Raw genomic sequence first — 26953 nt, forward strand, 5'->3', positions numbered from 1 at the left:
GTCAGATATTGTGCTAATAGGGGGAATATATCATGAATTGAACAGATTTGGTTTCTCTGGTGTTCATTTGTCAGTTGTTTTTTTTTTTTTATCCAACTTACCTGGCATCCCCACAACCTTCTCAAATGGGGGAAGCACCTCATTTTGTGAATCTTAGTGGGAGGTCCGGTGACCCTGTTCCCTGGCTGGTGGGATACGGCATGTGGCCAGGCACAGCCATAGAACCTTCCTGCCTTGGACACTGACCTAAAGGACATGAAGGTACATCAGGCCACCTGCTCAATTACTCCCAGCAATGTGTACAGCTGTTCCATGGCTGCCATGTACCCACTGGTAGCAGCATCAGTGGGGCGTTTCCATCAGACTGTCTCATTGCTTGACCTTGGCCTTGTTCCTGCTGTCCAGCGAACCTTAGTTGCTTACCATTTTCTGAATCTGGTTCTCCAGTCTTCCCATTGACTCTGTGAACTTACTCATATCCTCCCAATAATTTTTTTTTTCATTAAATTTAGCTAGAATCAGTTTCTTAGCACCTGGCCGGTTAGCTCAGTTGGGTAGAGCATGTTGCTATTAGAATGTCTCTGTTGCTTACAACCAACAATCTGACTGGTAGAGTTCTTGCCCTTGTGGAACTTAAAGGCAAGAGACAAAGATATTAACTCTACAATCACATAAGTAAGGGCACAACTTAAAAATGAGGTAAGTGTTGTAAAGAAAATGAGCATGTATAGAATTCTGACCTAGTCTTAGCAAGAGTCACATTCTTAAGGAATTGACATTTAATCTGAGATGCAAGGTACAGTAGATGCTATTTGTGAGTGAGGAGAAGCATTTTGGTAGGAAAGAACAGCATGTGCAAGAGTCCTGGGGCACAGGGAGTGTGGTTTAGCACAGGGAGTACCTGAGAATAGGACAGCATGGCTAGACTATAAATAACAAGGGGAAGGTGGTACTACATGAGGCCGGAGATGTAGGCTGAGGACAGACTATGGAAGGCCTTTCAAGCTTACTAAATATTTTCACCTTTGTGCAAATTAGCAAAGGGCATGCCCTCTGTGCACACATAAAATGGCATCCTTTCTAGTTGAACTAAACCCTGCCATGCAAGGACTGGCATATGGGCTGGTGAGAACCTTTGCATGGAGGAAAAGGGGTCCCCTCCTCCCTAATGACACAACTTCACCCCAGACAAGAGCATAGGGAAATATGCACCAGACAAGAGCATAGGGAAATTGTTGAAAAAAATATTTTTCAGGGGATGACATAATCATATTGTGTTCTAAAAAGATCACTGGCTGGAGTACGGAGAACAGACTAAAAAGGAGAGAGTAGAGGAAAGGAAACAACAGAAGACGAGAAAAAAGAATCTCAGAGAGAGAAAGATAGTTTGGCCTGAGAGCAGGTGTATAGGATGGTGGGGGTGATGGAGAGAAGTGGGTGTTTTGGAGGGATGCTTAGGATACAGAATCAGTAGGACTTGGGAATGGATTCAAATATAGGGGTGGTAAGAAGGAGAGAGGTGTCAAGAATGGTTCCCAGGTTTCTGTCCTTTGTGACTGGTTGGTGGTACCATTTGTTCCCTGTGGCAGAGGACACAGTGAGAACATCTTTGGTGGGAGTGAATTGGTGAGGATCGTTTTCAGACATATTGGGTTCAGCCAGGCGTTGGATATAGATGTCTGGTGTTTTATGGGCTGGAGCTGGGAATTCTGGAAGCACCGGCATATAGGTTTTGAAAGGCACTGGTAGTAGTACTTAAAACCACAAACACGGATGCCGTTGCCTAGAGAAAGGTAAAAGACTGAAAAGGGAAAAGAACTAGCACTGTGCCTCCAAAGACCCCAGCTCTTCAGGGGCAGAAAGAGGAGAATGAGTTGTAGAAGGAAACGAGGAAGGGTCAAAACTAGAAATGGAGACAGAAGGACAAGCCCAGATTGGCACCAGGAGACAAGGCCATGTCAGAGGTTGGGGGCCACTGACCCGTGGAGGAGGAGGGTGTTGGTAGGAGCAGAGCCCCAGACCGAGAGACTTGAGTGTCTGCCATTTGTGATTATCGTCCATCCACTGCCTGCTGTTTAGGGGCAACCATCTGAGAACAGGGTGGGAGGGCTGGAGTAGGCAGTTCAAGTGACCAATCTGTGAGAGTCCTGTAGGAAGGCAGGTGGCTGAGACGTCTGGGTGCAACTTCTGGCAAAGCTACTTGTCAGTGTGTGAGCTTGGATCTGGGTACTTACACTCCTCATGCCTCAGTTTCCTCACTTGTAAAATGGGGACACTAGTATACCTACCTCCTCAAAGGGTTGGTGAGATAAGTAAATACGCTAGTGCATGTGAGTACTTAAGCTAGTGCCTGCCACACTGTGAGCTCTCATAAATGTTAGCTAATGTTAATAGTTACTTTAAACTTGAATACACAGTGTCCAATGCAAGTTCATGAAAGAAAGAGCTGTTTCTTTTTATTTATTCACCTCTGCATTTTCAAATTCTAGCACAGTTCCTGGAACATAGCAGGTGCTCAGTACTTAATGCTCAATAATTAATATTGATTAAATGGCTGGATAGATGAGGTAGGTATAGATGTTCCCCCAAATGGCTAGTTCTGGCCTTCGACATCAGGGATTAACCATTCAAGGAGGTAAATTTCGTATGCTTCTTCCCATATGTCACCACTCAAAATAATATTCAGTCGCAAAAGGAAGAGAAAGAAAGCCACTTAGAACTCCATGAAGGTTTTGTTAGTGAAAAGCAATATGGAATGCATTTGAATAATTGATGAGTGGAACAAATACAAAATAATAAGCAAGGAAAATACAGCACAAAATAATATGCAAAAAGTTAATAGCTTTACTATATAAAGAACTGAGACAAATTGATTAGAAAAACAATGATCTAATGAAGGCCTTAGCTAGGTACCTTTGTGCAAATTAAAAAGGGCTCCCCTCTCTGGGCAGATAAATTAGAAAAAGACACCCCATGAAGTTGGACCCAGTCTTGTAGCGCAGGCTTGCCAAGTACACAAGTAGGCAGGAGCCTTTGTAAGAAGGAAAAAGTGTCCCTCAGTTGAGGGTGCACAGATAGGTAGATGATTGGAGTCAGACTTGATTTTAGCCACTGCACCCTGTTTGTCTTGGTGCAGTTCATACACAGAACAACCTTATGAGATGGTCCTGACTTCAGTAGGAAATGGGCAACGGTCCCGAACAGACAATTCCGGAAGAAGAACTAGAAATGATAATAACCATCTTTTTTTGTTTGTTTGTTTCTTGAGTTTTATATATTTACGTAATCTCTACACCCAACGTGGGGATTTGAACCCAAGACCCTGAGATCAAGAGTCACATGCTCCTCCGACTAAGCCAGCCAGGTGCCCCGATAATAAACATCTTTTAAAAATATATCTAACATCACCAGTAATTACCGCACTTCAAAGCAAAGTGGGATAGAAATTCTTCTCTGTGAAATTGATACAACGGGTCTTATTCAGTGCTGGTGAGGGACGTGTTCATTGTATAACCTTTCTGGAAAACAAGCTGGTAATATCCACCAAGGACCTTAAAAGTGTTTATTTTCTTTGATTTCCTAATTCCATGTCAAGGAATTTATGTTGGGGAGATAAATAGTGATGCACACAAAGGTTCACAGATAAGATCTGTCTCCTACAGCAGAAAACTTATAATAACAAAACGCTGAAAGGAGCCCAAATATCCAACAGCAGGGGGATGGTCATACAGGTCCACAACTCCTCAAGAGAATGTTGCCCAGTTCAGAATCTTGGGTTTTTAGGAGAACTTGGTACATGTTATCTAGCCCCCTCAGTAGGGTTTGCGGCAGCATCCTCAACAGAGACAGGTTTCTGCCATGAAACTTATTTATAGTCACACTAATTGGTATAAATAGACCGTAAATAGCCGTAGGCCACTTCAGGTCAGCTTTACTGCCACCTGAGCTGGCACCAAACGTTCAAAACAGCATTTGGTTTTCAGAGCAGTTTGGATTTGAAGATAAGGAATTGTGGATCTGTACAAATTATAGTATAAGCCTTGAGGACTTTCTAATATGGAGCCGGGGAAGAGTAACAAAATTATATAATGATCCCACTCTGTTTTATTTAATTAAAAAAAATTTTTTTTAATGTGTATTTATTTTTGAGAGAAAGAGAGGGAAACACAGAATCCGAAGCAGGCTCCAGGCTCTGACAGCACAGAGCCCAGCGCGGGGCTGGAACCCACAAACCATGGGATCATGACCTGATCCAAAGTCAGACACTCAAGTCACTGAACCACCCAGGTGCCCCCCACTCCATTTTAAAAAACAAAAATGGAATTTGTTACTTTATATGCACAATTTGCTGTTTTACATCAAAGCTGACCATAACTGCTTTCCTTTTCCTTTTTTCCTTCTTTTTTTTTTTTTTTTTTTTTTATTTTTTTATCAGGGTCGGGATCAATCTTTGCTCACTCAGTTTTCTTTGAACAGCCGCTGAGGCAGAAGAAAGGGAAGTCCTCCCTGGCCCCAGGCCTTTAGTGGAAGCCAAGAATGGGCCTTTGGATATGCAAAGGAAGGGCCCTTGCTTGGGGGAGGAGCAAAATAACCTAAATTGCTTTGCATCCAGAAGCGAGAAGGAATTTTTTGGCAGTGGGTGGACGCTGGGGGCGGGGGGGGGGGGGGGGGGGCAGAGAAAGGATCCCTTGGCCAGGGGTTGGAGCCTCTATTAGTTTCCTGGAGCTGCCAGGATTAAGCACAACAAATTTGGTGGCTTCAAATAACAGAAAACAATTATTTCTCATAGCTTTGGAGGCTTGAAGTTCAGAGTCAAGGTGTCAGCAGGGTGGTGTTCTCTCTGAAGGCTCTAGGAAAGCATTCTCTAGCTTGCTGTGGTTGTCAGCAGTCCTCGGTATTCCCTGGCCTGTGGCACCAAAATTGCAACCTCGGCCTCCTTCCCGAGGGGGTCCTTCCCCAATCTCCCTCTTCTTGTAAAACACCAGTCATTGGATTAGGACCCACGCTAATCTAGTGAAACTTCATCTTGACTTGATTACATCTGCAAAGACCCTTTTTCCTAATAAGGTCACGTTCACAGGTTCTAGGTGGACATGATTTTGAGGGGTGGGGGGGGGATACTATTTAACCCAGCACATAACCCCTAGTGTGTGACTTGACTGAGAAAAGGGAATTCTAATATTCCATTTTTTTAAAAGGCTATTTCTGCTGAATGAATGAATGATGCATATGGACCTGTGATGTGAATTTCCTCCTTGCCTTTACTGCCAAATTTTCAGTACAAATTGGCCGTGAAAGTGTGCTGTATGGGCAGTGTCATTTGTGTGGAAATCAAGAAGGAAAAGGCATTTCTTTGTTTCTGTGGGATAAAGGACCATGAGAAGTGAAATCAGGAACCCCAGAGGAGCGTAAGGTAAGAGCAGGAGCTTCCTTGGGGGTAAGAGCCAGGATCTGAGCTGGTGTCTGGTTATGGATGCACACAGAAATAAAATGCAAATATTCATTGATGGGGATAATAGAGCTTTCTGTTGTCTCCAGCTATGCTTTTATGTATTTCCTAACTTTTCCACAATGATTATAACTGGTTTTAATAATCAAGGAAAAAATGCAGAAATTATTTAAACGAAGGGCAGTTTGTGGTGCTGTATTATTTAGACTTTAATTCAGATCTTCAGAAAATGCTTAAAGAATTGGCAAACTGGGTTCTTCCATTATTTCGTCTAATCAGACCACTAAATACTATTAAAGCAATAATTTTTATCCTTCATGAGTATAATTATCCTCTTCTAATTACTCTCTTTGATCAGCCTGGGGAGTTTAAAAATGTATTATTATTATTTCATTAAGAAATCCTAAGTAAAAGCAATTACTAGCTTATATACTAAAAATTAATCAGGACATATTAAACAACTGTCTAGTAGCCACACAGAAATAGTTAGGCTTGGTCATTGTTTATTTTACTATACTTTTCAGAAAACAAATGAATATTCTAAGTTGTGAGTGACTAGACATTAGCCACTGACTATATTTCATGACTGTGTTGCATTAGTGATTTGGGGACAGGAGGATCAATACAAAGGCAATTGCAATAATGTGGGATGATTGTTATGAGAAAGGAGGACTGGGCTATGACAACATCCATTAGGGAAAACTGATGGAATCTGGGGTGGAGGTGGGTATCAGTTTAGGGAAGATCTGCTTGAGGAAGTTCTACTTGAACTGAGACCTGGGGATAAATAGGGATTTGTCAGGTATGAGAACAAGAGGGAGGGAAAATGGATCGAGGGAGACAGCAGATGTGCAACACTGGAGTGTATCAGCAAGGACTGTTCCAGTTGCAAGTGTTAACAACTCAAACTAGTGTAAGCAAAAGAAATTTGTTGACTCGTAACTGGAAAGTGAGAAGGGGAGATGTTAGCTTCAGGTATGGCTGGATCCAAGGGCTCAACTAATGTCAGGTTTCTATTTCTCTCTTCATATCTTTATTCTGCTTTTGGGTTGGCTTTGTTTTTTAGGCCAGCTTTGTCCACATCATGGGCAAGATGGCCACCAATAGTTCCAGTCCTATATTCTAATTTAAGGGCCTCAAAGGAAAGTTATCTCCTTTAACTTTCCTTTGGAAATAGAATTGTTGTAGTTGTTAATTAAGGATATTTATTTATAAATAAAGACAGTGTGTGAGTGGGGAAGTGGGGCAGAGGAAGAGAGAGAATCTTTTTTTTTATTATTATTATTTTTTAATGTTTATTATTGAGAGACAGAGAGACACAGAGCATGAGCAGGGGAGGGGCAGAGAGAGAGGGAGACACAGAATCCGAAGCAGGCTCCAGGCTCTAAGCTGTCAGCACAGAGCCCGACGCAGGGCTGGAACTCACAAACTGTGAGATCACGACCTGAGCTAAAATCAAGAGTTGGATGTTTAACCAACTGAGCTACCCAGGGGCCCCTAAGCTGAAGATCTTGAGAGGCCATCATTCTGGACTTAGGGTGGGCCCCCAATTTAATGACTGGTGGGTGTCCTTATAAAAAGAGAGGACGCACAGAAACACAGAGCAGATCATGACATGGAGACAGGGGCAGAAATTGGAGTCATGGATCTACAAGTCAAGGAGCTCACTTGTATGGAAGCATGTTAGTGATTTTGTTCTGGGATTTAGAGTGGGCCAACCTGGGTCTCAGAGCCACCACTTATAGTCTTAGTAGGAATGACATGAGCACAAAATGCTCCTGGTGCACAGAAAAGTGGGACAAGTCACCAGGCCTGGTGCAGATGCATACAAGACTTGCCAGAGTGGGCGACTACTGCCCTGTGTTTTGAAGAATAAATTAGCCAGGTGACAGTAGAAAAGGCATTTGTAGCAGATGCTACTGGTGCCCACTCATACCTACTGGCATGTTGGTGCCTGGCCCATATTTCTGCACATGCTGGTTCAGCTTGCAGCTGTCAGCGTCTGAATCCCTTTGCTGGAGGCTTTTTCTGAGCTTCCAGGAGCACATGAAGGAGGCTGGAAGTGCTAGAGAATTAATCATCCCCAGGACAGCCCTCAACCAATGAGTAGCTGGAGTTAGTGGATAAATAGACCAGCAACTTCATTCCTCTGTTTGGAAACTCTGAGGTGTGTGTTACACGGTCTTCCCACATTCATCAGAGGGACTCTTTCCATCTGCCCCCAGTTGTAACTCGTTTGTTAATGCATCATTTATTGGCTTCCTTTCCTTCCCTGTCTCACTTCTCTGCTCCCCAACTGGTGCTGCCTGGGATCACTTCCCAAATGAATGATTGCATCTGATTCCTTGTCTCAGGGTGTCCTTCTGAAGGAACACCAAATTAGTCTTCCACACAGAAAACATGGCATGTGCAAGAGCCTGGGAACGTAAGTGTGGAAATCTCATGACACATTTAAGTGATTGTCCAAATTATTTGAGAATCTTCTGTCCTGGTCTTTTGGCCTACTGTGTGGACTCACCTGGGGCTTAGAAGTAAGTGGGTACCATGTTGCAATGACTCCTGTTTTATTTTGAGAGTTGTTGGAGTTTAGAATAGCAGGGGATTGTTAGTTTTCCCTGGACTCTCCAGACAAACACAGTGCCGGGCACGTAGTGTGCATTCCGTAAGTGATTTTGAATTAGTGAACTTGTTTATTTTATTGAAATTAGTGTATTAAAAAATTCCAGTGCCTACTGTATAATGCATGTTCAATAAACGTTTGTTGAACAGAATCTAAGGACATCGGGAAGTCAGACTTTCTTTGAACAGGCGTTGCGCCACCTAGTGGTGAGTTTGAGGAGGGGGGGGGGGGGGACTTTGCAGGCACTGGTCTTGTGCTCTAGAATTTCCGGGACTTTGATTTTAGTAAGGGTTCAAGGTTGTAAGCTGAGATATTTGTAACAGCAAAATGACAGGGACAGCTTAAATGTCGAGGGACAGCGGGGTGATAAATTAAATGATGCAATATCATTTCCATAGAACACCATGCAGTGATTAAAATGGATTAAGGTGATCTATATACATTGGTCAGAACTTTTCCAAGACCTGTTGTTCAAGTGATAAACTGGAAGGCACAGAGAATACATATAATATGATGTCATCATGTTAAAAAAAAACCAACAACACGAAAATTCATTCTGTATCTTTGGTTGTTCAAGAGGTGGGCTCAGCAACAGATTGGGTGGGGTGACAAGATGGTTTTTAAGTCCCTTCCAGTTCGGAGATTTTATAATCCTAAGGAGTCAAAGTTTATAGTTCCTTTAAAAAATATACTGCTTTGACCCATATAAGAAGACTATAAAACTTTATGGAGGGACATAAAAGAAGACCTGGGTAAATGGAGACACATGTCAAGTTTCCTGGATTGATAGAGTCAACCTTGCAAAAGAATAAAATTCCTCAAAATTAATCTAAGTTTGTTTATTTATTAGAAAAATTTTTAACGTTTATTCATATTTTGAGAGACAGAGCGTAAGTGGGGGAGGGGGAGAGAGAGAGGGAGACACAGAATCTGAAGCAGGCTCCAGGCTCTGAGCTGTCAGCAGAGCCCGACGCGGGGCTTGAACTCACGAACCTTGAGATCATGACCTGAGCGAAGTCAGATGCTCAACCCACTGAGCCACCCAGGTGCCCCTTAATTAATCTAAGTTTAAAAACAGCAATAACAGAATTAAAGTCCCAGTGCATTTTTTTTGGTAGGGAGGACTTGAAAAGTTATTCCAAAAGTCCATCCTGAAGGTCAAATGTATTAGGAAGAGCCAGAAAATATTTGAAAATAAAATCTGTACTGTAAAATTAGAACCACGCACTACTGCCAGAACAGACAGACAAAGGAACAAAAGAGAAAAGCCCAGAAGCAGAGGATTTAGTATATACCAAAAGTGACGCTTCAAGTCAGTCAGGACAAGATGGGTTATTCAGTAAACTGTTGGGACAGCAGTTACCTTGGTGATCCTCCCATGGGCACAGCACCTGCATGTGTCTTTTGTAAAAGCTCCACTGGCCTGATAATTCAGAAAATATTGTAGGTTATATTCTTCTGTCTGATCTTGTACTGAAATGAATTCCTGATGAAGATTTAAGAGAGAACAAACTCAAATACCAGAAGAAAATATTGGTAAACATATAATCTTGGGTTTGAGACAGACGGTAAATAAATCTCAAAGGCAGAAACCACCATGAGAAGACAGAGAGATTTGTTTATACCAAAAATTTTTTAAAGTACGTATATCCGCATACACGAATTAACAAAGTTGAAAGACAGATGCCAAGCAGGGGAAATGTTTATTACGCAAACGGCAGACAATTCTTAACTATGTAAAGCACTTTTGTAAGACCATAAGATAATAAGGAATATTTTATAGACAAATGGGTTGAGGGCATGGACAGGAGATTTGCCAAAGAAGAAATCCAAAAAGCATATAAGCATGGAAAAATGTTTACATGGTTAAGAATCAAAGGACTGCACATTAAAAGGACAGCGAGAAACCTTTCATTCTAGCCAAGTTTTAAATACTTAAAGTAATTTTAATCTTGACTTCCAAGAGAGTGGCATATCCGAATGTTAACAGTGATTAATTATCTTTGGGTAGTGGGTTAAGGGTACTTTTCTCTTTTTTGTTTCATTTTTCTTGGTATTAATAGTTTTCTTTTGGGGCGCCTGGTTGGTTCAGTTGCTGAAGTGTCCGACTTCGGCTCAGGTCATGATCTCCTGGTTTGTGGGTTCAAGCCCCATGTCAGGCTCTGTGCTGACAGCTCAGAGCCTGGAGCCTGCTTCGGAATCTGTGTCTCCCTCTCTCTGCCCCTACCCCACTTGTGCTCTGGCTCTCTCTCAAAAATATTTAAAAAATGGTTTACTTTTGCAATAAAGGAGTAATAGTTTGTGCTGACTCTTAGAAAAGTGCTCAACTGGAATCTCTGGAAGACTCATCCCAGGGTAGCGAGCAAGGTTGTGTCCAAGCTGTGGCCTTGGAGTTGTTGACCCACATTGTATCATCTAGGCTTCAGCTTCAGGACCTGGGTCCAGGTGGCTGCTGGTTAGACAAGAGGAATGAGGTGAAGGCAGGAAGACCACTCAATGAGCTAGAGCATCACAATTCAGGTGGCAATAACATACCACTGTTTTCAGTGTGGTGTGACCACTGTTTTCAAGCCAAAAAAAAAAAAAAAAGGAAAAGAAATTAAAGACATGTCTGTTCATGTTCTGTGGGAAGAAAGGCTGGGCTGAGAGAAGAAGAAAGTAAAGTCAGTCAAGCCCATGGATGAAGAAAATGCTGAGCTACTTTTTGTTGGAGTAGAACAGGCAGTTGTCTATATTGCTGCAGTTGTCTATGTTGGGTGACTTCAGATCCAGAACCAGTCATTTCCAACATCTGGAACAGTCATTCCTGGCACATGTTCAAGAAAAATGAAAGGCCACTTCAGTCAAGGAACCACCTGTCCATTACAGCCTACCAAACTTGTGACCCTTCTCAAGTCCTGTGGCCATCTTGTGTGGCTCTCAACATGAACTGAGATCAGTAGAGTTGTGCTATCTGTTGAGCTTCTTTCTGTCTACACCCGGTTCTAACACAAGCCAAGCCTCACAATTCTTCAGAGTTACTCAGTATTCAGCTTCTGGTACTTCCTCTGGGAGGTATAAATGAAAGTCTTTCTGTATCCAAGCAGCTTCCACTTCTGGAGAAAACCCGAGTTACCTTGGGTTGGGTTCCCTGGAAACAGACTCTGAGTCTCTGTGTTCAGGGTTTTTGGGGTGCAGTGGAGGGGTCCTCAGGGACAACACCTATAAGTGAATAAGGGACAGAGGCCTGGGCAGAGGGAGAAGTGGTTCTTCTTACCAATCCTAGGGAGAGCTCTGGAGCTGGGGTGGCCTTATGGGGTTGTCTCAATTGAGGCACAGGGGCCAGGCCTTTATATCTCCTAAATTAATCAGTCACTGCGGCCGCTTGGGTGTCTCAGTCGGTTAACATCCAACTCGTGATTTCGGCTCAGGTCATGATCCCATCCAGGGTGGGATCACACTGGGCTCCACACTGAGTATGGAGCCTGCTTGAGATTCTCTCTCTCTCTCTCTCTCTCTCTCTCTCTCTCACACACACACACACACACACACACACACTCAAATAGGAAAGGAAAAATAAAAAAAATAAAAATAAAAAACATCAGCCACTGAATGCATGCTGTTTCCTGGGGAGAAGGCATATTCTTTGATGAGGCCGGTTATATCAACCTCAGTCAAGGGAAGTCTCCAGGGAGGAAGGCAGCTGAATTGCCCTAGCAGACTGTAGGGGAAAAAAAGAGGTCCTGAGGGAAGTGAGCTTGCTCGAAGGATTTATTGTGTGGAATCAAAAGGTCAGACAGAGGGTTATGCTCCACAGGAGGTCCAAAGGACAGGCCATACTCAATGGCAATGGGAAATGCACTAGTGAGAGAAATACCAGCATCACTAAGAAGTTCAGAGGGGGCTAGGGTAATCTCTAGGGTAATGATAGCATCCTGAAGCGATAGAAGCTAGGTGGTGACTTTAACCACCAGAAGCCTGGAGGCTGTAATTACTATAATAGCTGGCAAGTTAAGAGGGGCTGCATGGGTACTTGGCCCTCAGGTGCTGTGAAGGTATTTAATAGTACAAGGTGTCCGTAGGGGAAAAATAGATGGGCAGCTTATAGGGTGCTGCTTGATATCTATAACCAGAAGAAGGCAAGAATGGCAGAAGAGGGGTCTGAGGGTGGTTGCCTTAATTAAAAAGTCATACTTCCTGTACAGTTCTCAGATCTGAGTCAATCTTCAGACCTGGACCACAGAATCCATTGACTGAGAAGAACCCATTCCCTAAGAAGAAGAACCCTGCAACACAGAAACAGATATTACTGCAATGATTACTCTGTGGCCTATGGCCATTTTCACAGCCAACTATATGTTAGGGAAAGAGAAGTACCCAGAAATTTTGCAGAGTCCAGAGGATCTTGTTGCCCAGAAACTCAAAGTGTTATCATGGCCTCTTTTTAAGAGTGGGGACTTATGGGGGTCAGGTAATGAGCACAGGTATGTATAATATCCAGTTTACAATGAGTCCGTGGGAGCATGGACCTATCCACTAGTCTTTCCTCAGTCCCTGAGTGCATAATTGGGAGTATATATTGAGAGCAAGCTCCACATTAGGTCTTTGGCCTTGAGTTCTCATGGTGAGGAAAACCAGGTGAAAGCCACTAAAACTGTCCCTTCCTTATCGAGTTGAGATAATAAATAAGAACCAATATTTCATCCAAGGGGCTAGGATGATGATGGTAGAGATTAATGCCACCATTAAAGACCTAATAGATACACAGTAGTTGTCCCTGTCATGTCTCCATTTAATTTGCCAGTCTGGCCACTTCAGAAACCAGGAGAATGGTTTATAGACAACTGAAGATGTAATCATGTAGTAGACTTGATTATAGTCATTGTGCCATCTCTGCGATCTGTCATAACACAGTCCAAAAGGATCGGGACCACCTGGACATCCCAGAGAACCTATCTGTTCTATTGATAACAGCCTGCTAATAATATAACCCTATCTGTTCTATTGATAACAGCATGCTAATCAGGCATGCTGAGCAAGAGATAGCTAGTACATTGGAGACCTTGGAAAGATACACGCACTTCACATAAACCCATGAAGATTCAGAGACCTGTCACTTGAGTTGTTAGGGAACCAGTGGTCAGGGATCTGCCAGGATAGTTCCTTCAAAGTAAAAGGCAAATTATAAAACACAAATAAGCAAGGTGAAAGAAAACATTGCTTATAATCCCGTAAAAGCGACATGTAAAATTGTTCATAGTGTTTATATCTTTTAAGATGTTTTTCATTGTGCAGAGAATATAAATATCACAAACTAATACAGAATCATATCACTATCTGATACCATGTTTATTTGCTTGTTTGCTTGCTTATTGCCTAGATCTCCTCATTGTGATGCAAGCTCCATGAAAGATGCACTTGGTGCTGGATAAATATTTTTTGGTGGCATAAATGAGACATACCATACCCATTGTTTTGCAGCCAGCTCTTTTCAGTTAACTTCTGGGTGCTTCAAGTTATACTTCATTTTTCTTAAACTGTGCCATTCCAGAAAGTCAGGTGAAAGCAAAATCTCACACTCCAAAGACTGCTTCTAGCACTGCAACTTTAAAACCACGAAACCTTAGTCTTTGGGCTCCAGAAACCCTCTAGAATCTCTTTTCTTTTGGCCAGCACTGCCTTAGAATCTTCAGCGGTCACAGCCTTGCCTGGATCATTCTTTAGAGGAGCCAAATCAGGTTCCAAGGACGTGAGTGAAGAAGAGTACCAGGCAAACAGCACAGCCCGCAGGCACGTCCCTCGTCTAGCCACACGGGGGCGTGAGAGCGTCACGGTCCGCTCCCGGTCGGCGGCCCTCGGGAAGGAAGATTATGGGCGGGTGTGTCGACTGCCCGCTGTGGGCGGAGCAAAAGGCGTCAAGGACCGGGCAGAGGGCAGGAAGTAAGGAGGCGGGGCTTCTGGATGGGGTACGCGCTTGCGCAAAGGGCCGGTCTGAAGAGTCGTCTTCGCTTTCGCCACTTCTAGGGTCTGTCCTGTGGGGACGTCTTTGTCCCCCTTTTACGAGTTGGGCCGGGCCCAGGGGTGGGGGCAGAGTGCGAGAACTTCGAGGGGCGCCGGGGTGAGGGGCGGAGCCCTGTGAGCACGGGGAGGGGAGTGGGGTGGCGAGGCCTGGGGGGAAGGGACGGAGGGGCGCCCGGTGTGTGTGGGGGAGGGTTGGGGAGAGCCGGGGGAGAGGGGTGAGTGGAAAAGGGGTACGGGAGAGTTGTGTCTCATCCCACCCCTCCCCCCGCTCCCGGCGTGAAGTGCAGGGACCCGAGGGTGCTACTCTGCCGGCCGGGAAGTTGCTAGTTAGCAGGTGGATGTCGTTTCCGAGAAGATACCTCCCTCTCCCCTCATCCTTTCTCTTTAGCAGCTCCTTTTTTAAAGTAGTATTTCTTATTAACACGGACGGCACGGTGTGCCTCACTTCGACACCTTCACCCGTGCAAAACCGCTTCCAACCGCCTACAGCAACTTGAGAGGCAGTCCCTCTCTTTCCTCCTCACTCTTAAAGTAGACAACATTAAGTTTTCCTACCTAAACCCTGCAATGAAGAACCCAACATTTCCCGTGTAACCAGTGCAAAGGCGTTTTGATACTTTCTTCATAAACTTGTTTACAAAAAGAGCTTTTTATACTCTTTAAATAATGTCACTTGCCTGTGTAAAGCTGAGCAACAGTTTTATTGTGCCATGCAGCCCTCAATGAGCAATTTTAGGCCGGGGCGACGAAAAGACCTCATTTGGAATTCAGGGATTGATCCACCGTAGGGACCCCAACCAGTACCGTGTATCCCTCGCTGAAATGCAGTGGGTTTATATCCATCATCTCAGCCGTGGTGACGGGGTGCACGCAGTCTGACATTTGGAAGCTTAAGAACCAAGGCTGTTGCCTTCCAATTTTTTTTTTTTTTTAAGTCTTCCATCATGTGTGTACTTTGCTTGAATGATTATTTTAAAGTACATGTCCTATTTTTGCCAACCTGACGGCTGTTTCCATAGAAACTAGAGAAGAAATAGTCATTTTCAGCAGAGTTGTTAAAACTGTCTTCCAGGCTTCAGCTGTGAGTGCCAGTGAGTGCTGTACTTGCTCATTCTGAGATGGTACTTAAAGAATTAAGGATCTGAAATGGTCTTAGAGGCTAACCATCCAAATTGCTTAATTTTCTCACATCATTACGTTAGTAATCCTTGAAGTTTGCCAGCCATGTTTGCTGACCTGCTCTCGTTCTTTGAAGAGGATAGTCCAGCCCTGAATCTTTCTTAGGCTCTGTGTAGTCTAGCGTTGGCTCTGTGAAATATATAAATAGGTTTCTTCCCCCAATTTTTTTTTTTTTTTTTTTTTTTTTACCATTTCTCAAGGATAAGCCAGGGATTGCAAAATATCAGGCTCCATTTCTGTTCTAAATGACAGTTTATTGTCAGTGATGTCAATGATAATGTTTTTACTTATGTTCATGTAATGTTTGGGGCTTTTGCTTGTACTTCCTGTGTCAGAATTTTTTTTTTTTTTGTAATTTCACATAAGTCATGAGAGATGAGCAAGACTTTGCTTGCTGTAATCGCAGAGCTAAGCTGTGCAATTGATGCGCATAGATATTAGAGATGAGAGGTTTTCTGAGGGGTGTAAGTAAATCAGTGGGTCTGGAGCTTAGGAATGGGTGAAGGACAGCCGGGGAAGGTGGCTGGAGAAATGGTAGGAGGTGGCATTATGAGAGGCCTGGTCTTTCATATGCAGGAGTTTATTGAAGCCCACGGAAACCGTTGGGAATTACAAAAATAGTTGTTAGTTTTGGGGCTTACAAAATAATACACCTTGTAAAAATTTGAACAGCACAGAAATACATGAGATGAAAATCCTTTACAGTGACTCAAAATAACCACTATGAATAGTTTGCTATGTATTGCTTTAGATTTATTTGTATTTGTGTATGTTAGCATATTGCAGCATTACTGTTGCTGCAAATTGGGCAGAGATTTTTGTCTCTTTTTTTGTGGTTATCTCCAGCATCCAGAATGGTATGATACGGTATGTAGGACGCGCTCATTAAATATTTAATGAATGAATGACATCATTTAGATGGAAAACTGAATGGGGTCTTGTGTATGTTGGTTTGGTCAAGGTGGTTAATAAGCTTTGTTTTTGTTTTGTTTTGTTTTTTTAAGTTGGTTGCCAGCATTTTAAAACTGCTAACTTCCACATAAAGTTTGAATTGCTTGCTTTTCTTGAAAACATTGAACTGTTTGGTAACACTAAGTTCAAATTCCATTACACTTGTTGCATCTTCTTTAGATAGGCATGAATCTGCATTTATGTCAGGATGGCTTTGCCTGGACTCTACAGACTAGCACTGTGACTAATACAATAGCCACTAGTCACCTATGGCCATTTTGTTTTAGATGAACTAAAATGAACTAAAGGGGTGTCTGGGTGCCTCAGTTCGGTCGAGCATCTGGTTTCGGCTTAGGTCATGATCTCATGGTTCATAGGTTTGAGCCCTGCGTTGGGTTCCTTGTTGTCAACGCAGAGCCTACTTGGGATTCTCTCTCTCTCACTCCCTCTGCCCCGTCCCTGCTCAGGCATGAGCGCGCGCTCTCTCTCTTACAATAAATAAATGAACGTTAAAAAATTCTTTTGCTCAGTCACACCAGCCACATTTCAAGTGCTCAGTAGCCATAGGTAGAAGTTAGCACATTGGACAATGAAGACACATTTCTATGACTGCAGAAGTTTCTGTTGTGCAGTGCTGGTTTACACATCTGAGTTTGCCATTCCTGATATACAGAATTTTGGCAAGTAGTATTATTATTTTTAAGATTTGTATATCTTTGTCATTATACAAATCTCCATTTTTAAAAAAAAATGGTTGCCTTATATTTAGCAATGTAAGGCTTATGTGAGTTGTGGGAGTAGGATTCTGTTGTCTGATTTGTAGTTTAGATAGCTTTACTTCTTGTTTGGGGGGGACGAACTGGAGGGGTAGGAGTTGGTGGTAAAATGGGCAGAGAGATTGGAGGTTATATAGTCATCCACAGCCTAAGGCCACAGAGCCCAGGAAGGGCTAGATTGAGACGTTAAGGAGGCAGAATTGACACGACTGATTTAATGTGGATTGAGATCTGTTGTATGATAAAGTCACTGCAGAGATAATCCACTACTAATCTGGAACTGATTCAGTGTTGAAAATCGGGAATTTGGCTTTGCAAAGTATAGAAGGAACCCTCAGTTGTAATAAACAGCATGTATATTAAAATGTTATTAGCTTATGTATGAAGTGTGTAACTTTTATACCTCGTAACCTCTTAAGTCAGAGGTCATTTATTTATGAGATACTCTTCCCTTTAAAGAGAGGGAATTGTTTTAGGGGTAAAGTAAAAGCTCATGTAGCTCAGTTAAATTAGGAAGTACAGTGGACTCTTGGGAACTGGGTATGGAGGGTATGAATCTTGCCCCCTCTCTTTCTCTTTCTCTCTTTCTCTCTTTCTCTCTTTCTTTCTCTCTTTCTCTCCTTCTCTCCTTCTCTCCTTCTCTCCTTGAGGCTTCATGATCTTTTACTTTCTGCACATTGATCGATTCCATCGTCCTTTCTCTTGATCCACTTCTTTTGCAAGGGTTTTGGTTCCCAGTTCTTGTTTGCGTGCTACTTTGTGTAGCACCAATTACAGCCCCAAATTATACATACCCTTGTACTTCTTTGCCTGATACTGCCTCACCAAAAGTCTTGTCAGTGTCAGATGTCCACGCCTGGCTCTGTGGCCAGTGGAAGGGGTCTCTGGGGAAGATTGACAGTCTGGGCCTATCCCTTAAATTGAGGCTATAGGATGCCCTTAGAAAGTGGGCATGTGATTGGACAAGTGTTTGAAGCTTATCTCCTATAGTAAAGAATGTGGGTTTGTGTTGTTTTTGTAGTATGACTTCTAGCAAAAGGCTTTCTTTTGTTAAACCTAAGTACACTTCCCCATTTGAAACAATCCTTTAAAAACTTTTTTTTTCTGCATCTACCCAAACAGCATAAAAAACAATAGTTGCTTTGAACTGTTGTGCTACTCATGGAAGTCCTTTCTTTTTTAAAAATTCATAACAGTGCATAACGCTTAATAAGGAACTGTATTTTATTATTCCATAATAGTCTTACTTAGATACATTCCCCCCCCCCCCCCAACTAGATTATGACATCCATGAGGGTAGGGACTGAATTTCATGCTGCATCTGTAACTCATAAGCCAGCTAGCCAATGAAGAAACTTACTGGTTACTCAAATACTAATTTTGAAATGATTTCTAGACTTCAGTTATTTTACTACTTTCAGCTTGGTTTAAAAAAGGAAAAACTAGAAAGTATCTTGTTAATAACATCAGATTATTATGTATTAAATGTGGACTCTGATTTAAAATTGGTAGTAATTCCAAAAGGGTTAACTTGGAGTTAATGTTTACTTATCATGCACTTTATTCACATTTTATGTGATATGCAAGGGTGGAATGTTATATAAAAAATGTTAGTAACTTTTAAATAGTCTAACATGTAGGTAATACTGTTTATTAAAACTGATTTTCTGAAGTTATTTTTCTAGATAATATTGTATTAGTCTAGGTTGAGTTAGATTTACATATTTTCTTCCAACTTTAATTATGAAGATTTTGAAACAGAAGAATTGAAAAAAAAATTAATGAACACATATATAACCAGGACTTAGATACCATTGTTAATATTTTACTGCATTGGCTTTATGTCCTACGTAAGTGTGTGTGTGTGTGTGTGTGTGTGTGTGTGTGTGAGTGATACAATTTGAAAGTAAGTTTTATTCATCATAAAGAGATACCTCCACAAGTGTCTCAGGTATAAATTATTCACCTGCATAACCACATCATTATAACCTAATAAGCAATACTTACCTAAAATAACCTAAAAGCAAATCTGTATGTGAATTCCCCCATTAATCCCAGTTGTCTTCCAAAGCTGATTTTTTTCTTTCAAACTAAGATCTAATCAGAGTTCACACATTGCATTTGATTGTTACCTGTTTTTAGTATCTTTTGAAAAACAGCTTAATTGATTTATAATTGACATAAAATAAATTATGCAGACGTAAGCTATATAGTATAAGTTTTGACCTCTGTGTACACCTGTGAAACCTACATCACAAGCAAAATAGTGAACATATTCATTGCGTCCAAAACTTTATAATCCCTCTCCTGATCCTCTTTACTTTCCCATCCTCAGGCAATCAGTGATCTCTCTGTAAGTAAGTATAATTACTTTGCATTTTCTACAGTTTATATTATAGAGCTGGAATCATAGAGTATGCACTTTTTTGGCGGTAGTAAGGTCTGGCTTCTATCACTTGTTAGTATATAGAGATAAAATTTGTTTTGTATGTTGCTTTTGTATCCTGACACCTAACTAAAGTCATTGTAGGAGCTTTTTTTGTAGATTCCTTTGGATTTTTTATAGAGATGATCCTATTGTGTAGGCATAAAAACCACTTCTATATTTCTTGTCTGGATGCCATTTATTTAGTTATGTATGTATTAATTCTATTGTATTGATTAGGAACTCCAGTATAATATTGAATTTAAGTGGTGAGAGTGAACATCTGTGCTTTTCTCCTGATCTTAGGAGGAAAGTATAGTCTTTCACCAATAAATATGCTGTTATAGTTTTCTGTAGATGTCCTAGTTTATGAGAGTTTTTTGTCAGGGTTGGGTGTTGGATTTTATCAAATGCTTTTTCTGTATCTATTGAGATGATCATATGGTGTTTCTTTTTCAGTGCATAGGGTGGATTACACTGATTGCTGAATTTTTCTTTCAACCTTGCATTCCTGGGACACACCTCAACTGGTCATGATGTACTGTCTTTATATATATTGTTGAATTAGATTTTCTAAAATATTAAGAATTTTTTCTGTCTGTGTTGATGAGAGATAGTACTTTATAGTCTTCTAAGTTTTTTTCTGGCTTTAGTATCATGCATGGTAATGCTGGTCTTATGGAATGAAATGCAAATTATTCATTTCTTTTCAATTTCCTGGAAGAGTTTGAATAGAATTATTTTTAATTATTCCTTAACTGTTTGACAGAATTCCCCAGTGAAGCTATTTGGGCCTGGAGCTTTCTTTGTGGGAAGGTTTTTAACTGTAAGTTAAATTAAAATAATAGATATAGGGCTGTTCAGATCAATTTCTTTCTGAGTTAGCTTTGGTAGTTTGTGTTTTTCAGGAAGTTGATCTATTTCATCTAAAATGTGAAATTTAAGATTTTCTCTTCCATTGGTTTTAAGAAATTTAACTAGGATATGCCTTGGAGTAAGTTTCCTTTGTGTTTACTGTGTGTGTGTGTGTGTGTGTGTGTGTGTGTGTGTGTGTTTTAAACTTGTTGGATTTGTTGGTTTACAGTTTTCATCAAATTTGGAAAATGTTGGCCATTCTTTTTTCTTTTTATTGTCTACCTACCATGCCTTCCCACTTTTCAGGGACTCCAGTTATACATATGTTAGGCCGCTTGAGTTATCCTATACCTTGTTGATGCTCTGTGCATTTTTTCTCTTGGTTTTCTATTTTGGTTTTCTTGGTTTCTATTGATCCGTCAAATTCACAAGTCTTTATTTCATTGTTATAATATCTAATCTGCTGTTAGTCTCATCTAGTGTATTTTTCATAGAAGACACTAGTTTTCTTGTCTAGAAGTTCAATGTAAGTCTTCTAAAAAAACATATTCCATGTCTAACACTCTCAAATTACCTTTAGCTTCTTAAACACATGGAATATAGTTATAATAAGCACTTCAATATCTTTGTCAATGCTGTCATTCATGCTACTTAAGAGTTAGTTTTTATTAGTGTTTTTCTTAATTAAGGTTTACATATCCTGCATCTTTGCTGCCTGGCAATTTTTAATTATAAATTGTACCTTGTTAAGTGGTGGATATTTTTGTATTCTTAACAACTGTTTTTGAGCTTTTTTCTAGAATGTGGTTTAGTTACTTAGAAACAGTTTGATCTTGTTGAGTATTGCCTTTAATCTTTGTTAGGTAGGGCTAGAGTAACTTTTATTCTAGGACTACTTTTTCTCTAATGAGGCAAAACCCTCTGAGTACTCTACCCAGTGCCCCATGAGTTAAAAGGTTTTCTGCTTTGAAGAGTGTAAATAGGCCAGATGCTCCATGAGTCCTGCAGGTTGCTCCTCTAATCCTGTCAGGTGATTCTTTCCCACCTCCAAGGACTTTACTCACATGAGTGCCCTGATCAGAACTCAGCTGAATATAGGAGGCAGATTTTTCTGCAGGACACACTCTGGAGTTCTTTTTCTGCACAGTTGTGTCTTCTCTCATACTGTGCTCTGCGAGGTCTAGCTACTATGGCCTACTTGAACTCCCAGCTTCATCTCTCCAATTTAGGGCCACTTGTGGGCTGTGCTAGGTTTGCCCTGTCTGCATAGTGGCCGGGAAACTCTCCAGGCAGGAACTTGGGGCAATTGTAGGACTCAGTTAATTTATTTCCCATCTCTCAGGCGTCACTTATTCTTCATTGCCTAATGTCCAGTGTTTTGAAACCATTGTTGTATTTATTCTGTTTTTTCACTTGTTTTCAGTTCCTCTTATTCCATCTTGACCCCAATTAAAAGTGCCAGGATTATATGTGAAAGGATCAAGTTTGTATTTTATTTTATATTTATTTTTTAAATATGTATTTTAAATTTACATCCATATTAGTTAACATATAGTGCAATAATGATTTCAGGAGGAGAATCCAGTGATTCATCCTCTGTGTGTAACACCCAGTGCTCATCCCAGCAAGTGTCCTCCCTAATGCCCCTTGTCCATTTAGCCCATCCCCCCACCCAAAACCCCTCCAGCAACCCTCAGTTCTCTATATTTAAGAGTCTTTTGTATTTTGTCCCCCCTCCCTGTTTTTATATTATTTTTGCTTCCCTTCCCTTATGTTCATCTGTTTTGTATCTTAAATTCCACATGAGTGAAGTCATATGATATTTGTCTTTCTCTGACTGATTTCACTTATTTTTTATTATTATTATTATTTTTTAATGATTTCACTTATAATACAGTCTAGTTCCATCCAAATTGTTGCAAATGGCAAGATTTCATTCTTTTTGATTGATGAGTAATACTTCATTGTATCTATATACCACATATTTGTTTTTAAATGTTTATTTTTGAGAGAGAGAGAGAGAGAGAAACAGTGTGACCGGGGGAGGGGCAGAGAGAGGGACACAGAATCTGAAGCAGGCTCCAGGCTCTGAGCTGTCAGCACAGAGCCAAATGGCCCGATGTGGGGCTTGAACTCGTGAACTGCAAGATCATGACCTGAGCTGGAGTCCGATGCTTAACTGACTGAGCCGCCCAGGCACCCCTCTTCTTTATCCATTCATCTGTCGATGGACATTTGGGCTCTTTCCATACTTTGGCCATCGTCAGTAGCACTGCTATAAACATTGGGGTGCATGTGCCCCTTCAAATCCCCACTCCTGTATCCTTTGGTTAAATACCTAGTAGTGCAATTGCTGGCTCGTAGGGTAGTTCTATTTTTAATTTTTTGAGGAACCTCCATACTGTTTTCCAGAGTGGCCGCACCAGTTTGCATTCCCCCCAGCAGTGCAAAACGGTTCCTCTTTCTCCACATACTCGCCAATATCTGTTGTTGCCTGACTTGTTAATTTTAACCATTCTTACAGGTGTGAGGTGGTATCTCTTTGTGGTTTTGATTTGTATTTCCCTGATGATGAGTGATGTTGAGCATTTTTTCATGGGTTGGTTGGCCATCTGGATGTTTCTTTGGAGAAGTGTTTATTCAGGTCTTTTGCCCATTTCTTCACTGGATTATTTGGTTTTTGGGTGTTGAGTTTGACAAGCGATTTATAGATTTTGTATAGTAACCCTTTATCTGGTATGTCATTTGCAAATATCTTTTCCCATTCCATCAGTTGCGTTTTAGTTTTGCTGATTATTTCTGTTTCCTATGCTGTGGAGAAGATTTTTATCTTGATGTGGTACCAGTAGTTCCTTTTTGTTTTTGTTTCCTTTGCCTTCAGAGACCCGTTAAGGTAGAAGTTGTTGCAGCCGAAGTCAAAGAGATTGCTGCCTGTATTCTCCTCTAGGATTTTGATGGCCTCTTGTCTTATGTTTAGGTCTTTCTTCCATTTTGAGTTTATTTTTGTGTATGGTGTAAGAAAGTGGTCCAGATTCATTTTTCTGCATGTTACTGTCCAGTTCTCCCAGCACCATTAGCTAAAGAGACTGTCTTTTTTTCATAGGATATTCTTTCCTGCTTTGTTAAAGATAAGTTGACCGTACGTTTGTGGGTCCATTTCTGAGATCTCTATTCTGTTCCATTGATCTGAGTGTCTGTTTTTGTGCCATTACCATACTGTCTTGATGATTACAGTGTTGTAATACAGCTTGAAGTTCGGGATGGTGATGCCTCCTTCTTTGGTTTTCTTTTTCAAGATTGCTTTGGCTATTCGGGGGCTTTTCTGGTTGCATACACATTTAGAATTGTTTTTACTAGCTCTGTGAAGAATGCTGGTGTTATTTTGATAGGGATTGTTTTGAATGTGTAGATTGCTTTGTGTACTATTGACATTTTAACAATATTTGTTCTTCCAAACCATGAGCATGGAATGTTTTTCCATTCTTTTGTGTGACTTCTTCAGTTTCTTTCATGAGCTTTGTATAGTTTTCATTGTATAGATCTTTTATCTCTTTGGTTAGGTTTATTCCTAGATATTTTATGACTTTTGGTGCAGTTGTAAATGGGATCGTTTCCTTGATTTCTCGCTTCATTATTGGTGTATAGAAATGCAACCAATTTCCGTGCATTGATTTTATATCCTGCAACTTTGCTGAATTCATGTATCAGTTTTAGCAGTTTTTCAGTGGAGTCTTTAGGTTTTCCACATCGAGTATCGTGTCATCTGTGAAGAGTGAAAGTTTGACTTCTTCTTGCCAATTTTGATGCCTTTTATTTCTTTGTGTTGTCTGATTGCTGAGGTAGGACTTTCAACACTATGTTGAATAACAGTGATGAGAGTGGACATCCTTATCATGTTCCTGACCTTAGGGGGTAAGCTCTCAGTTTTTCCCCACTGAGGGAGATATTAGTGGTGGGTTTTTTTTTGTGTTGGCCCTTATGATCTTGAGGTATGATCCTTCTATCCCTACTTTCTTAAGGGTTTTTAATCAAGAAGGGATGCTGTATTTTGTCAAATGCTTTTCTGCATCAAATTTGTATTTTAAAAAATACATTTTAAAACTTAGATCTTACTATTCCATTACATGCTTTTCTGTAATGCCTCCTAGTTACTGCCAATTACTAAAGTTGACTGTTTTTGTTTGTTTGTTTAATTCATTTCTTAATCCCCAGTAATTTAACTGTTAAAATAAAAACAGACTTCCCCCAAGCAAAACTAAAAAATGAAAGAAGAAAAAAAAAAACAACAACCAAGTTTCTAAAGTATATGTTGTAGAGTAAAAAGAAGTGAGCAAAACCTTTTTTTTTTTTTTTTTTTTAACCTCTTTGGTTTGTATTGCTGAGAGGCATTGCTATAGGGCTGGTGAGTAGAAACCTAAGATAATTCAGTCTGAGATGTGTCAAGGGAAGAACAACTGAACAGCAACAGTTTTATAAATATGTATTTCCAGAGGTATTTATAACTTATTTTTTGTGTTTCAGATAATCCAGGAGAAGAAAGATGAGCTTCATCTATGGACTGCAATCTGCTACTAGAAACTGTGTTTTCTTCCGATTTCATTTGCTGACCAACTGGAGACTGTGTAACACACTAGCTGTCCCCTCACCAGACTGCCATCAAGTACAAATTACTCATACAGTTAATAAGTATCAGGGTCTGGGAGTACAGCAGTGTGATACGTTGACTTTTCTGCCTAAAAATTTTTATTCTTATAGGACTCTTAATACCAAAAGACCAGGATGCCTCTTGAGCGTGAGCCATAAAGAAATTTGGAAGGTTACCCCAACATGTGGTGCACGGAATGACTCTTTTTCAAGACAACTCCTGATAGAAGAAGTTGCAGGAGCTCCTTTTCTCTCAGTATTGCGTCCCCTAAAGTGTCTTCGCATGAGACAGAGAGACATCAGGAGTTTCCACACTTCTCCTCGGTTTCAAGCTGCTCCGGTTCCTCTCTTGTTGATTATTCTTAAACCAGTGCAGAAACTATTTGCAATCATTGTAGGCAGGTAAAAAGCTTAAAAAAAAAAAAACAAAAAACAAACAAAAAAAACTTAAAAGGTATTTGTAAAACTATACTTTTAAAGAAAACTTGTTAGATTTCCCTCCCATATTTAGCTCAAAATTAAGTTTCCAAACGGTTGGTTCTACCCAGTTTTGTTAGAAATGATTTAATCTTGAAATAATTTACTACATATTATAGTATAAAAATGAGATCTTTAAAAACTTATATAGGACACTTTTTAAACGATCTTCTATTTTGATTACAAGAATGAGAAATGTTGGGTATAGTTTGTAAGAACAATACTTAAAAACATAACTTTTTATTTTACGAAATCTGAGGCAACGGGTCATGAAACTGGGAGTTCACTTATTTAAGAATAGGCCCATTCCTAGCCAAGTTAATGCTTAATTAGCATCTATTTTTCAGTTCTATTTCCATCACATCTTTGTTATTTTCTTTTGGGTAGTCCTTCATAATAATTATGTTTTCACAGCTAAATAGTACCTTTTATTTAATTTAAACCTCCCCCCATAATTAATCTTCTTTTCTCTTATTTGCTCCATGAAGAACGAAGAAAGGTAAAGTTAAGCATTGTCTCGTCATTCTTACATTTGATGACTGTGAAGGCCTTTCTAGCTCTCTTACTCCCATACTAACCAACCCAGTTTTCTGTGATTTGACACCGGCACCCAGAAAATATACAGTTGTGTTAGCTCTAGTTGTAGGTAACGACTGTCAGAGAAGACCAGAGCTAGAAAACAGTTAAAGCAGTAAACACAGATTTATGCAGAACTTTTGCAGTAGGGGAAGAGAGACCTAAGTATAGAACCAGAGTTAATCTGAATATACCATGGGCAAGTGGGAATTTATAGCTGAGAAGCAGGGTGGGGTTTGGTGGATAGAAAATTACTCAGACGAAGCATCAGGAATAAGTGGGGATTCTCCCTAACCTGACCCCACTAGGCTTCTTGCTAAAGGCAGGTGAGTGTGATCAGACATCATCTGGAGGCTGGAGACTGATGAGGAACTCGATCAGGTATCGAGGGTGATAAGATACGGAGGATGGGGAAGTTCTGTTTAACCTGACTTAGCAGGATTCTTGCTAAACCTGGACAATGCAGAGATGAATATGGAAGTCCAGAAGTGAGGCCTAGTTGAAAAAAGTTCAGGGGAGCCTGAGTAGAGTCTGGTGCAAGAGCGGATCTTTGTCATAACTCAGCCCAGGGTCTTAGGCCAATGGCTCTTTCTCATCCTTTTTAATATTATTTTTAACTTTTTGTTGTTGTTTCCATTGTAATCACTTAACATTTTCTTTTAAGCTGTGTTTTCATCATACATTGAAGGCAGATGATAAGTCATATGAAGTTTTAAATGGGAAATAAATATATTTCATGGTCTGGCCTAAGTCTTTTCAGGTTGGGACACTTTGAGGCATCTTAGGAGTGTCACTTAATAAAATTAAAATAACTTGAAGTTATTTTGTAAGATGGATTTTGTCAAGAGAATGATGTATATATCTTAAACTTTTGTTGTGATTTCACAGATGAACCCACTAGGAAAAATTTTGTCTTGTTGTTGAAAACATTGCTTGTCAAAATGTCTGTGATCTCTGATAACCAGCAGGGAGTATTGTTGCCTGGTAGAAATTAGACCTCC

General features: G+C 40.6%; 1 protein-coding gene across 1 annotated transcript in view; it reads left to right on the forward strand.

Moving 5' to 3' along the window:
- Positions 1-13996: 13996 nt before the first annotated feature.
- OMA1 (OMA1 zinc metallopeptidase) overlaps positions 13997-26953 on the forward strand; it is a 77294-nt gene continuing 64337 nt past the window's right edge. Inside the window, exons 1-2 of the mRNA XM_049617082.1 lie at positions 13997-14073; positions 24777-25301. Coding sequence (XP_049473039.1) covers positions 24796-25301 — 506 coding nt within the window. The 5' untranslated portion in view covers positions 13997-14073; positions 24777-24795. The remainder of the gene's footprint in view (positions 14074-24776; positions 25302-26953) is intronic.

The sequence above is a fragment of the Panthera uncia genome, assembly GCF_023721935.1.
Source record: "Panthera uncia isolate 11264 chromosome C1 unlocalized genomic scaffold, Puncia_PCG_1.0 HiC_scaffold_4, whole genome shotgun sequence".
In the NCBI taxonomy this organism is placed as follows: Eukaryota; Metazoa; Chordata; class Mammalia; order Carnivora; family Felidae; genus Panthera; species Panthera uncia.